The sequence below is a fragment of the Piliocolobus tephrosceles genome, chromosome 20 (assembly GCF_002776525.5).
Source record: "Piliocolobus tephrosceles isolate RC106 chromosome 20, ASM277652v3, whole genome shotgun sequence".
NCBI classification, from domain to species: Eukaryota; Metazoa; Chordata; class Mammalia; order Primates; family Cercopithecidae; genus Piliocolobus; species Piliocolobus tephrosceles.
The window spans coordinates 35,179,739-35,193,590 of record NC_045453.1 but is presented as its reverse complement, the minus strand read 5'-3'; the positions used below and the strand labels follow the sequence as shown (position 1 = coordinate 35,193,590).

The 13,852-nt window shown below is 62.9% G+C and overlaps 1 protein-coding gene across 1 annotated transcript; it reads left to right on the top strand.

The window, feature by feature from the left end:
* Positions 1-2,433: 2,433 nt before the first annotated feature.
* On the top strand, positions 2,434-10,690 carry RBBP8NL (RBBP8 N-terminal like). The gene is made up of 13 exons (XM_023183162.1): positions 2,434-2,494; positions 3,630-3,672; positions 4,287-4,382; positions 4,730-4,842; positions 5,363-5,435; positions 5,654-5,811; positions 5,939-6,021; positions 6,315-6,481; positions 7,043-7,781; positions 8,057-8,201; positions 8,696-8,766; positions 8,807-8,948; positions 10,572-10,690. Exons 1-13 carry the CDS (start codon positions 2,434-2,436, stop codon positions 10,688-10,690), a joined length of 2,010 nt encoding a protein of 669 aa, XP_023038930.1.
* Positions 10,691-13,852: the final 3,162 nt, after the last annotated feature.

Below are 13,852 nucleotides of genomic sequence, written 5' to 3'. Positions count from 1 at the left end.
ATCCTGATGCTCCGCCCTCCATGCAGCCCCACCAGCCCTGTCAGGGGCCCCTGGGGACGCTGTGGCCACCCCCAAACAGGGGCCACACTCTGTCCCACACCCCTCGCTGCCCCACCAGGCTCAGCACTAACACGCTTGACCACAGGTGCAAGGGCTCAGTGGGAATTAGAAGAGTCTCCTTCCAAGTAGCTTCAGTCACCATCCCCACCCCAGGCCCCGGGACTTCTCTTGGGGTCCCAAGGCCTGCCACCCTGAGTCACAGGCACCCCCAGCCTCAGCCCCAAAGACACCCACCACCCAACTTCCAGGGCCCCAGGGCAAGTGCCTCTTTCTGTATTCAATGCACCCTCAAGTCTGTCTTGGGTGGTTTGGCCACGCTGGGATGGGCATGGGGCCGGGTGGCTGCCACGCTGGGATGGGCGTGGGGCCGGGTGGCCGCCACGCTGGGATGGGCGTGGGGCTGGGTGGCCACCATTCCACCCATCATGGGATGGGGTTTGGGAGTCCCGTTTGGGACGGTTCTGTAGAATGCTGCTGCGGAGAGGACCCTCACGTGAGCGTCTTCAGGCTGACCTTTGAAAACCCAGATGCAGCCATGGCCGCTCCCCTCTGTGGTCCACTTGGGCTGGGCTGGCCGTTGCGAGGCCTTGGGCATGGCCTCAGCTGCAAGCCCAAAGTTGGATTTTGAGCAGAGTAGTGCGCATCTGAGCAGAGACCAGAGTTTCCCAGGGATGGTCACCCTGGAGAGTGGTTCTGGAGGAGATGCCGGGAGGCAGGGGGTTCAAGGGAGATTGAGGGGGAGGCCAGGCAGGGAGGAGACCAACACCGTTGTTCAGGTGATGCACCAGTGGTTCCACGGTTGGTTGGGCGTGCACACACACAGCACACACACACAGCACACACGCAGCACACACACACACAGCACAAACACACACAGCACACACACAGCACACACACACACAGCACACACACAGCACACACACACACAGGGCAAAAACACATGCACACTGGCTCGGGCGTGAACACACAGCACACACACACGTACACTGGCTCAGGTATGCACACACACAGCACACACACACGGCAAAAACACATGTACACCGGCTCGGGCGTGAACACACAGCACACACACACATGCACACTGGCTCAGGCATGCACACACACAGAATGCACACATGCACACTTGTTCGGGTGTGCACACACACGGTACACATACATGCACACTGGCTATCATACACACACACGGCACACACACGCACACTCATTCGGGCGTGCACACACATGGCACACACACACGCACACTTGCATCCAGAACATGTCAAGGCACTGAGATGCAAGGGTTAGGTAGTGGCTCCTACCCCTTCCTGGAACCCTCCAGCCTCTGCGTGTGGGAGCTGCTTCTGGGTAGAGGGGGCTGCTGTGGCTGTGTGTGTTTCTGTGTACCTGCAACTGTGTGTGTAGCCGTGTCTCTATGTCTGCACGGATTTAGGTCAGCATGTACCCATGTCTATGTATCTCTGTGTGTTGTGTGTGGGCATCTCTGTCTGTGTACATATGTGTTGTGTGTGTGTCTGTAGGTGTGTGTGTGTTGTGTGTATACATGCTTTGTGTGTGTGCATGTCTGTCGGTGCATTGTGCTGTGTATGTACATGCTCTGTGTGCCTTTTGCATGTGTGTGCATGTGTGTTGTATGTACATGCTATCTGTGTGTGTGTGTGTGTGTGTGCGCGCCTATGTGACAGGATTGAAGCTGCCACAGCATTGGAGGCGGGCAGAGATCCCAGGAGGGAACTGAGTACAAGGGCTCCGGTGAAAGTGAAGGAGCCGCTGTGACCGTAGTGTTGGGGCTGGGGTGTGTACAGTGGCATGGTCAGGTCTATGGGGCTCTTGCTGGTGAGGTCTGACTCCCAGCGTCACATCTTGGCAGGTGCCACTGGCACCATCCAGCTCTCACCAGGCTTCCCTGTCCCTCCATTGAGGTCCAGGGGCAGGGCTTATGTGGGGACAGGCCAGGCACTGATGGGTTGGATACCTGAGGAGAACAGGGTGGCTCAGAGGGGCCGGCACTCACCCCCAGATGACCCCTGGCCCCTCCATCCCCTCCCGCACAGCAGCCAGCACCCTGCCCTCTGGCTCCCGTCCACATATGTGTGGGAGGAAGCCCCACAATGTACTATCTCTGCACCTGCCCGTGGAGTTCCGGAGCCTCCAGCCCACCTCCCATGAGTGGCCCTACAACATGACGTGGGGTCTGCTCCACGTAGACACAGGGAGTCCCAATCCTCTCCTGAACTCCACAGCCTACAAGCCCTTCCTGAGCAGATCCCTGTCCTCTCTTCCTCCTCTTCAGGATGGACACAGAGGGGCTGTAGAGGCTGCAAACATCTCCACAACCCCCGCGCAGAGGGGCCCGGGCCAGGGCCACAGGGAGCCATGGAGAGCTTCATGGAGTCAGTGAACAGGCTGAAGGAGATCCACGAGAAGGAAGTCCTGGGTGAGGGGCCAGGGACAGATGCTGGGCTAGGGAGGGGTCTCCACAGCCCTTACCTAAGGGCCGGGGCAGGCCAGGGTGCACCCATGATCACCTCCAATTCCCAACAAGTCAGGGGACGGACCCTGTCTTTTTGGCCCAGGTAGGGGAGTCCTGACCCAAGGCCCAGAGCGACAAAGTGGACAGACACCCTGCCTGGGCACCGCAAGTGCTGACCTCAAGCTGCGATGTCCTCGAGCCACTCCCGGAGCGTGGCCCCGAGGGGGAGGAGCACTTTCAAGGGTTGCCACCAACACCTCATGGCCACCTGCCACCCACAGCTGCATGCTGCCCATGCTTTGTCCTCCCATGGGGCTGGCCATGTGGCAGAAAGAAGAGCGCACCATGGCCGGCCTGCTGAGCTCACCACAGCAGGGACAGCCACTTTCAGAAACAAGAGCTTGTGGCTCTCTGGACCCATCCAGAACATGTCAAGGCACTGAGATGCAACTCTTCTCTTCCTTCTAGGATACACCCCAGGCCCCACCCCGTCCACTTCCCTCACCAGGGATAGGGCCGAAGCCCCACCACCACCCCCAGTCCAGTCCCAGAGCCAGCACCTTCCCCTGGTCTTTCCACTGAGCACCCACGCCCACCTGCAGGTCCAAGGACCTGGCTGTCTCCCAGGCAACCCAGAGAGGTGGGGCTGCTGGGGTTAGCCAGGCCCAGGCTGGATCCCAAGATATGGCAAGGAGGAGGTCTGGTGGGGTCTGCCCCAAAAGCTCATCTTATTTCAACACTAGCTATCACACACACACACACACACACACACACACAATGGCCCTCCGGTCCCTCTGCCTTTCACAGGTGGCTGGTCACTTGTGGCACCGGGGTCCCTGCTCACCCCCAGACACCCCCAGACAGATGCCAGAGGCAGAGACCCCAGGGGAAGCGACAGATACTGGGCCAAGACCACCGAGTCTCAGGCAGCCCTGGGCCTAAGCACAGACAGGGGCCCACCTGGCAGGGCTCCCCCAGGGGCCGCAGGGGACGGGAGTGCCACATTGCAGCTCTGCCCAGACCCCGTGGTGGGGAGGCTGCAGGGAAAGCAGCAGCTGGGCCTGACCGACCCCACTTGCCCCTCTGCTCGTTCCCCCAGGCCTGCAGAACAAGCTTCTGGAACTGAACTCAGAGAGGTGCCGGTGAGTCAGGCCAAGCAGGGCCCCCTCCGCAGGGGCCACGCGAAGCTCCGGTGTGCCAGCATCCTGTGGTGCAGAGGGGAAACTGAGGCTCAGTGTGGGGGCAGGGGGAGTCACTCGTCCAAGGTCACATGGTGAGCAGGACTTGAACCCAGGTGCGTTGGCCTCCCAGGAGCGGGGCAAGCCCTCTACTCAGGGTGTCTCGCACCCCAGGATCATGATCAGAATATCAACAGTCCGTTCATGGTGAGCTGGGGTCATGTCTGGTCATACGCTGGCGGGCAGGCCGGCTCCCTGTGTTCCGGGCTTATAGACCTGGCTGTGGCTCTGCCTGCACCATGGCACTAAAGTGGTGTGTGGACAGGACAGACATCACAGAGGGCCGTGCAGATGACTGGGGGGGCACCGTGCAGATGACTGGGGGGGCACGGGTTAGGCGTTGCCCCCACAGGGCCCACTTCAAGGGCAAGTCCCCACAGTGAGGGGCACTGAGCAGGATCCAGCCCCAGACCAAGGCTGCAGGTGCCAAATGGCACTGGCCCCCAGGCTGGATGGTGGGGACAGCGTGTGTCTTCCTGGATGGAGCAGGCCCCCACCTTAGCTGCTTCCCGCCCCAGGGACGCTCAGAGGATCGAGGAGCTCTTTGCCAAGAACCACCAGCTCCGGGAACAGCAGAAGACACTGAAGGAGAACCTTCGGGTGCTGGAAAACAGGTGGGTCTGGGAGGACGCCTCGCAGCACGGCCAGGACTGGTGGGCTCAGGGGAGGGGGAGATGACAGGGCTCCTCGGAGAACGAGTTTGGGAAAGTCCAGGACAAACTGAACCAGGAAGGTTTCTCCACTGCAGGACATCTCAGAGCCTTAAGTAAACTGCATTTTCAAGATTTCTCCCCAAACTCAGTGAAACATGGGACCCCTCGCCCACGGGGTGGGAAGAGGCCTGGGGCTCTACGGAATAGTTTGGGAAGGGCAGGGGCACTTCCCGGCAGTGGGGCGGTGGGTCTCAGGCCCTCTGGCTTCCATGCCATCCCTCAGACTCCCTATGTCCCCATCCCTGCAGGCTGCGGGCCGGCCTGTGCGATCGCTGCTTGGTCACCCAGGAGCTGGCCAGGAAGCGGCAGCAGGAGTTCCAGAGCTCCCACCTGCAGAACCTACAGCACATCTTCATCCTCAGTGAGCCCCACCTGCCAGACAGCCGGGGTCCTCTCCCACGGGGCCAGGCGACCCCAGGGCCTGTTCAGTCCATGTGGGGGTGTGGGGAAATGAGGCAGGGCGATCGGCCCCACACCACTGGCGGAACCTCACAACCCAATCTACAGACACACACACAGCCCCCAGCTGGCGCTGGTGTGGCCCTCCCTCAACACAGCCTCCCTCCCCTGCGCTGGGGGCATCCCTGCCCCCACAGGGCGTGACCTTTTTCCTGTGATGTGGAAGGTCCCCCAGTCCTGAGTCCTCGTGGCCCTCCTGATGACCAAGGGCGAGCCCCCTTCCCTCGAGGCCGGCGCGGCTCATTCAACGGCATCCAATCAGCCACGCATGCAGCAGCATCCACAGCGCACCTGCTGCCTGCCAGGCCCTGGGCTACGTGCTGGGGTCACTGCTGAGGGGCTTCCCTGGTGCTGTGATGACCCCACCCCAGCCCCTGTCCCCCCCAACCCCTGCCTGCTTTGCTAATCAGTGCCTTTTGCAGCCAACGAGATGAACGGACTGAAGGAAGAGAACGAGACCTTGAAGGAGGAGGTGAAGCGGCTTCGGGGCCTGGGGTGAGTGGGAAAGAGTCCCAGGGCTCAGACACCCCACTCCCCAGCACCCCCTGAGGAGCACGCGGTACACGTCCCTGGGGGAACCACCCGTGGAGGGCTCTCCGGCAGTGTCGGGACCGCTGCGTCCCCTGGGGTCACCCAGGAGCGGGCCCGGCTTTTGTGATCATCTCTTGGGATATTACTCTCCCTCACCCTCCCTGTCTTTCCCTCCCCTCCAGAGACAGGCTCAAGCCCCTGGCCAAGGAGGGCACCTCAGACCCCCCGTCACCCCTGCTGCTCCCCTCCCCCGGCGGCTGGAAGGCCATCACAGAGAAGCCACCAGGAGGCCATGAGGAGGCTGAGGAAGACCACCAGGGCGCAGGCCTACAGGGAGAAGGTACTGTGGGGACCGGGTGAGGCTGAGAGGCTGGGCCCCCGAAGGACCAGGGATCCTCCCCCTGGGGCTGAGCCGCCGCCCCTCTGAGCACCTCCCAAGCTCTCACTCCTGACTTCTCCTCCCACAGAAAAGCCAGCAGGGCACAGGGCATCTCCAGTGGCCAAAATCTCACCAGGGGCCACCCTGCCTGAGTCGTGGGCCCCAGACATGGTACGTGCAGGGACCTGGAGCCCAGCATGCACAGCTGGGCCAGCGCAGGCAGGAGGCTGGAGGCAGCTGCACCTGCAGTATGCCAGCCTCTCATGCGCCTCACCCCGAATGTGCCCCTCCTTCATCCCAGGCAGGAGCCACTGCGCTCCATTTGGTGTGGGTGGGGGCGCAGCTCTGAGTGGGTGGGTCCAGCAGTGAGCAGCGGCAGAGTGGGAGCAGCCCAGGGCAGGCGGCAGAGGCCACAGCAGAGGCCACACATGGCCCTGCCCAGGCTGACCCACCCATCCTCACAGAGCCCCCAGCGCATCTCCAACCAGCTGCACGGGACCATCGCCGTGGTACGGCCAGGGTCCCAGGCTTGCCCTGCTGACCGTGGCCCCACCAATGGGACGCCGCCACCACTGCCCGCCAGGAGCAGCCCACCCAGCCCAGCGTATGAGCGCGGCCTCTCTCTGGACAGGTACCCGCCTGCCCCACCCCCATCCAGAACAGCCTCAGACAAGCTCCTCTCTCACCCCTGGAACCAGGGCAGTCCCTCTGATTATCCCTCCAGCCCCTGACCTTCTCTGGCTTGGTTTTTTCTGGGCACCCAGCCTGGAGCAAAGTTCCCAGGTGGACAACTCTGGAGTGGCCAGGTGTGGGGTGTGGGGGCAGGGGACGGGGACATTGTGTGAGAACAAGTAGGGTGTGGAGGGTGGGCAGGTGGCTAGGACCCTCCAGGTGAGGAGCAGGGGACTGATGTCCCCACCAAGAAGACACGGAGGCCTCGGCATCTGGCCCTGCCTTGGAGCCCAGACCACGGGCCACCTCTGGCCGGGTCCACACAGCATGGCCTCCAGGGCCGGGGGCTGAGCCTCCCCTCCCTCCACTGCCTGCCATGGGACCCATGCAGCTTGCTCCACCTCTCTGGACCTCAGTTTCCTCACCTGTGGAGTGGGTGCCTGTCATCTCCCCTCTCAGAGCTCACTGGGACGGTCACAGCTCAACGTAGCATGGTCATTGGGCTTCTCCTGCCTCACAGCTTCCTGCGGGCCTCCCGGCCCTCTGCCATGACCCATGAGACCCTGAAGCACTCCCCGAAGGTGGACCGGCTCTGCCTCCTAAACCGCCCCCTCTCCCTGCACCTTCGGAGCCCCCGCAGCAGCCCCCTGGCCCCTGCTGCAGCCCCCCGTGACCCCCGGCTCCAGGACCTGAAGGCCGGAGAAGCAGAGGCCTGGGAGGAGCCCATAGAACTGCTGGGGCTGCCCAGTGCCCTGGCGGGCATGCAGGACCTTCGCCTGGAGGGGGCACTGCACCTGCTCCTGGCCCAGCAGCAGCTGCGGGCTCGGGCCAGGGTAGGCAGTGTCAGGCCAAGGGGCCAGCTCACACCTGGGGAGATGCCGCCCTCCCCACCAGCCGGCTCAGACTCTGAGGGCCCTGAGAGTGAGGGGGCCAGGGCAGCTCTGGCCGCAGCAGCAGGCCTGCCTGGAGGGCGGCACACACAGCCTGTAGGCCCAGGCCGCGCCCAGAGGACGGAGGCTGCAGCAGCACTGGACTGTGCCCCAGACAAGCCCCTGGACCTCTCGGAGTGGGGCCGGGCCCGGGGCCAGGGCACTCCCAAGCCAGCCGGCCAGCATGCATCACTCAGCCCTGCCACTGCCCACACTCCCAGCCCCGAGCCACCCACCGAGTCTGGACCCCTGACTCGCAGTCCCCAGGCACTCAGCAATGGCACCAAGGGGACCAGAGCACCAGAGCAGGAGGAGGCTCGCACTCCTGTGGTAAGGAGCCCGGCCCTAGCTCAGACCCTGTCCTCAGCCTCCACATCCCCCATCCCGGGCCAGCCTCCAGCCGGACCTCGGGCTGCTCTCTTCCCTCTGCCCACCAAGTTGGTTCCAAGGGAGAAAGCAAGGCTGCCTCATCCACACTAGAAAGGGAAAGGTGGGCCCCCCCACCAGCTGCAGCCTCAAGAGGGGGTCCACCGGCCATCCAGGGCTAAGTTGGGGGCAGGGAAGTCTCCCAAATAAACTCCAGCCACCTGCTTGCCTCCCCCCAGGACCCCTCACGCCCACTTCCAGGGTCCCAGCTCAGCCTGTCCTCTCCAGGCAGGACAGGAGATGAAGACACAGGGAGGCCTCTGCCACCTCCCCACCCACAGCTGCCTCCCCACCCACAGCTGCCTGACCTGGACGGCCACTCAGGTACAGAGAGCACCCGGGGTCAGAGTCCAGCTGGGAGGTGTTTTCCCCATGGGGAGAGGGTGGTGGCCAGTGACCACCGGGAAGAGGTGTCTCCAGGCCCAGCTCTGCCCTGCCGACCTGACGGGGCAACTCCAGGCTCCAGGGCTTGGCTCTTCCACCTGCAGACACTGGAGGAAGCTGAGGGCCCGGCAGGAGCCTCTCTAACCACACTCAGTGAGGGGGGAAAGCACCTTAGCAATTAGGGTTGGCAAGCAGGCTGTGAGTACCCACCACACAGCATCCAAGCCAGGGGCGGGCACCCCAGCTGCTGGGGACACTGGGCCTGAGCCCAAACCCCAGTCTGCCTCCTGTCAGCAGGTGTGGGGCAGGTCACTTGGCCCTCTGTGCCTCAGTTTCCCCATCTGCAGAGTTGTCTCCACCCATCCTAGTCTGGCAGGCTTGGGAGACTCCCGGGGCCACCAGCCTGGCCTGATCCTACACCCTGCTTCCTTCAGAGCCCAGCAAGGCTGAAGTGCTGAGACCAGAGTCCAAGGAACGGGATGAGACAGACACCCCAGGCAGCGAGGTGGGTCCAGGCCACACACTCCGCAGGGCCGGGCCGGGAGGTGCTCCTCCTCCTGACCACACCCCCTTCTCCCCAGGCGGACCAGAGCACGACTGGGGAGGGGCCCGGGTGTATCTGCGCCCAGGAGCACGGGCAGGGTCTGCCACGGAAGAGGAAGCAGGCCTCGGAGCCCGGGGACAAAGGTACAGCCGGCATGGGGCAGGTGCAGAGAGGCGGGGCGAGGGTAGCCACAGCACTCACCTCTCCTCAGTGCCACCTCCTCTCCTGGCTGCCTGGAGAATGGTAGCCTCAGAATGATGGAGCCAAAAATGAACCCCAACCCTCCCCAAATGAACCCCACAGAGGAGGGCAGGGGCGGCCAGAGTGAGTCCTTCCTGTGTAGCCTCTGACTGTGTAGCCTGGTGTCAGGTCCTTCCAAATCTGAGCCCCAGTCTCCTCGCCTGTAAGGGGGCTGACATTAGGGATTGTAGGAGATTTCAGGGAGAGAAGGAGCCAGGGGATGGTCATTGTCCCCACCATCGTCCTGGGAGGAAGGGCGTCCTGGTGCACAGGATAAGCCACTGACATGAGGAGCAGATCCCTCTTGTCCACCTGCAGATAGGGGCAGCACAGAGGGCACAGCTCCAAGGGACATGGGGCACATTTGCTCCCCTGGGGAACTGCGGATGGCTCCAGTGTTTGCCAAGGGCAGTGTCCTTGGGCCCAGCTCCTCCCAGTAAGGCCAGCAGGAGCCTCAGCCCTGGTCCGAGGGTATTGGGACAACTTTTCACCTCCTGCTCTGGGCTCAATGGCAGCTCCAGCTGGGGTCCAGGAGCCCATGAGAGACTTTGAACACCTAATCATACGGCCCTGGTGTTTGTCCGGGCAGGGCCCACAGGCAGCAGGCAGGGTGGTGCTGCCACTATGTGCCATTGTTGCTGGCAGGTGGCCGTGGCCTGCGTCTGCCCGGAGCGGCAGTGGAGACCAGCACGGCCCTTATTCGAGGCACTTCCTGCTGAGTGGGTGGAAATGGCCCCGGGGGGTGCAGTCTGTGAGCCAGCACCCCCTTGTGCTCCTAGCTGAGCCGGGGCCAGGGACACTGGCAGGGGTTCCTGAGAAACAGACATGGTGGTCAGTGAGAGCAGGTCCCTCCCAGCATGGGCACAGCCCAGTGCCAAAGCCAGTGTCCTCGTGCCTGGCGCCCCGGGAGAGGGGGTGCAGCTGTGGCTGCCTGTGAGCCTCACGACCCTGCCCAGCAGGTGGGATCCTCACTGTTTGGCTGGTGCAGAAATGGAGGCTGAGAGCGGAGAGGTCACTTGCCCAAGGTCACAGGTCTGGGAGCTGGGTCAGGATCCAAACGTGACCCATTTACCTTGGAGCCTCTGTGAGCTCACTGTGCCCCAGAGACGGCCTGAGCCCAGCATCTCAGCAGGATCCCCATCCCCGGACCGTCTCGGGGACCAGGCGTCCCTCCCCTGCGGCCCCAGCCCTGGGGCAGGACCACTGAGGCCCGCAGCCAGTTTCAGGCCAGCCACCACGGCCTGGCTCCCTCCGAGGTAGCAAGGGGGCCGCTGGGGTCAGCGCCGTCTTCGGGGTTACGCAATGGGGAGAGTGTCCACCCTCCACCCAATTCTCAGGGTTCACCCTCAGATCGGGCTCCTCCTGCTCTGGGCACTGGTTTCTGTAGGAACAAGGGTGGCCAGTCCACTTCCCCAAGCACCCAGCTCCCCACGCCCAGAGGAGACCCAGGAGGCCCTAGGTGAGAGCCAGTGTTGCCTCAAAGGAAGGCACGCAGCTCCAGCCTGACCTCCAGCCACTTCCCGTAGCCTCCAAAAAGCAATCCAGAGGGAGAAAGAAACTGACAGCCACTGAGGGCCCCGGGAGCCCAAGGGACGCCAAGGACGACAGTCCCTCCCCCGACAGCAGCCCCTGGGAGGAGACCTAGCCAGCCTGCACCAGGGTCCACAGCAAGCCCAGGGCGGCCCTCCACCTGCCCACCAGGGCCTGGAGAGGGCACACCATACAACCAGCAGGCAGCCCCGCACAACCCCTGGAAGGAGACCTACCCAGTCTGCACTGAACCCACAGCGAGCCCAGGGTGGCCCTCTGCCTGCCCACCACAGCCTGGAGAGGCCACACCACCCAACCAGCAGGCAGCCCCGCACAGCCAGTGGTGGGCACATCCTGGCCCACTTCAAGAAGGTCTGGAGGACCAAGAGGGGTCTCAGGCTGGCGATTCACCCTGTCTCCACCCACCTGGGAAATGCTCTGTGGCCCCTCCCACAGCCCAGCACCTGCTCCCTGGGGGGTGTGGGGACTGGAGGCAGGATCACTCAGGCTCCAGCCCAGCCCCACCCCTGCTGTGCACTGCAGCCCTTCCCACGCAGTGCCCATGCTCTGGGAGGCAACAGACCACTCCGACCCCCACCCCTGCGCACCAAGCTCCGAGCACAGTCTTGGACGCCCCCTCGTGGGCTCCCGGCAAACAGATGTCTGGCAGTGAGGGTGGAGGGAGGTGGTGGGCAGCAGCACCCTTGCAGACGGGGTCCCCTGAGTGATGGAGAATAAACACCTGAAGAATCGTGCGTGTGTCTGGCAGGGCCGAATTCAACTGGGCCTCCACCCGCCCGGGCCCCAGGACACCTCTGACTGTGCCAGGGACTGGGAGGTCACCCCCTTGCGAGAGGGCAGAATGAAACCAGCTCTTCTGCACAGTCTGCAGCGGGAAGGGACCAGGGCGCCCTCAGGGAAGTGCCTGGCAACGGCAGCGGGCGTGTGCACCTGCCCTTCCTCACTAGTCCCTGGCCTGGTAGCCACAGGGCAGCTCTCCAGGACTCCACCGGGAGCACTCAGGGCTGTCTGCTCCTCCAGGGAGGACGGGTATCAGTCCCTCCCAGCTTCGTGGGAAGAGCTTAAGAAACAGATTCCTGGGCCCAACCCCAGATCCACTGAACCAGGACCTTGGAGATGGGCCTGGAGTCTGTGTTTTAAGAAGCTCCCAGGGATAATTCTCCTAAATGTGAAGTTTGAGAATTGCCCTTTCCAGGGCAGAGACAATGGGCACTGCTGGGCACCAGGGAGTGGTGGGCAAAGGAGCAATAGCACCAAGTCATGGCTAGTGTTGGGGGACGGGGAGGAGAGCAGGTGTCCCCGGGAGGTCAAGGCAGGTGGCACCTGCAACCCGAATGTGGGTTCTGAGGGATGAACAGGAGTGTGCCGAGTAGGCAAGGAGCTAGAATGTTCTGGGAAGTTTGCTGAAACCCCAACTCTAGAAAACTGGACAAGGATCAGGCACAAAGGAAAGGTGGGGGCCACAGAGGGGTGTCAGGTCAAGGGGGAAACTAGGAAGTCAGCCCGAGGGCCAAGCCTGCAGTCAGGGACATCCAGACAGAGCACCGCGCTTGACACCTGCTCAGAGTTCAGGGTAAAAGCCAGGGAAAATCAGGAGTGAAACTCATCAGCAGGACCCTCTGCGGCCACAGCACCAAGGTGAGCTGGGCGTTTAAAACCACGCGTCACAGGGATGGCAGGACACAGGCCAACAACTGGGCTGGGTGAAGCCTGGACCACACTGGGGTGCAGGCCTGGCTCGGGGGCACTGCCTCCCACCTGCAGCCTGTGGCTTGTCTGCCTGTTGGCCTGAGAGGCCAGAGGGACTGAATTACCAAGAGGGAAGCCCAGGTGTGTTAAAGGTTGCTTTAATTTCTCCAGAATCACATGAAACAAAAGCCGTGTGTTCCCTACACACCATCTGCAGGCCAGGTTGGCTTCTGGCCCCCCATCGACACCCTGGGGAGGGGAGAAGCCTGGCAGTAGGAGCCTAGCAAGGGGGTTCAGCAGACCCAGGAAGAGACCCCTTTCCTGCCTCAGCATTCTTCCTGGTCCCTCAAAGTTCAGCTTAGCGCCAGCAAAGAACTGGCTAGGAGCCCTCCCCACTACACAGCCAATCGCCAGGGCCTGGCGCTGCAGCCAATGTGGACAGCTGCCTCCTGCCTCCTGACCTCCACCCTCACTTGCCCCTCTCTGTTCTCATCTGACACCAGATTCTCTGCAAGCCGCTGGTGTATGGCCCACCCTCTGCTGTCAGGCCCTTCCTCCTGGTGACAGCCAGCAGGGATGGAGGGCCCACTGTGTGCCTGCCCCAGCCTCAGCACCTTACACTGTTGGTCGCACTCACTCCCCGCTCCCAGGAGCCCCCAGGCACATACAGTTAGCAGCCCACTCTGTGGATCCACAATCCGCAGCCACCCCTCCGCCGTGCCACCCAGCCCCACGTTCTCCCAGACAGGACAGCTGCCCACCTTCCCCTAGGCCTGGCAGAGGCCAACTTGGAAGGGCAGAAGGAAAGGAAGCAGAGGTGCTGCGTGCTGCGTGAGCCCCAGTGGTGGCCTGTGAAGGCCCACAGGAGGGAGCAGGGCGGGTGGGAGGCGGGGAGGGGCCTGAAGGGCAGGGGCCCATGCTAGGGGTGGTGATGAAGACCCTGTCTTGCCCACTCACCCACTGTCTTGACCATCATGCTGCCTCCCCACACACCAGGTGCTCCTAGGGCCAGCGCTGTGCCTGTCGGTCCCACCAGGTCCCCAGCACCCAGCACAGAAGAGGCTGGGCGCATGCCGGCAGGTGTGGAGGTACTGCGGTGCATTTGCGGGCTGACCACTGCATGTGTCTGGCCTCCAGCCACAGCCCGATCCCCTCACTGAGCCAGTTTCATCCTGACAATACCCTGAGTCTGAAATCACTGTCCCTCTTTTAAGATAAGTAAACCCACGAAAGAAAGCTGGACAGGGCAGGCAGGTGGCACAGAGGTGGGTGCAAGGCCCTGAGTCCCTCCACAAAGATACAGTGGGTTCCCCTCCAGACCGCAGACAGGCTCCCGGGCTCCAGAGGCAGGCCCTGAGCATCCTGGCGGCGCCGGCTCGCAGGTTCTGAAGTCAGGGACACCCGGGGACAGAAAAAGGCCTGGGCACAAGGCAGGCTCAAGATCACTTTGCTGCTGCAGGAAGTGCAGGACTGCCCTGGCTTCAATCACAAGCAGGTGCCTTCTCCACTCAGACCCTCGGTCCCTTCTGTCAATGAAGGAGGCCAGGTGGAACGCCGGCCCTTCCGG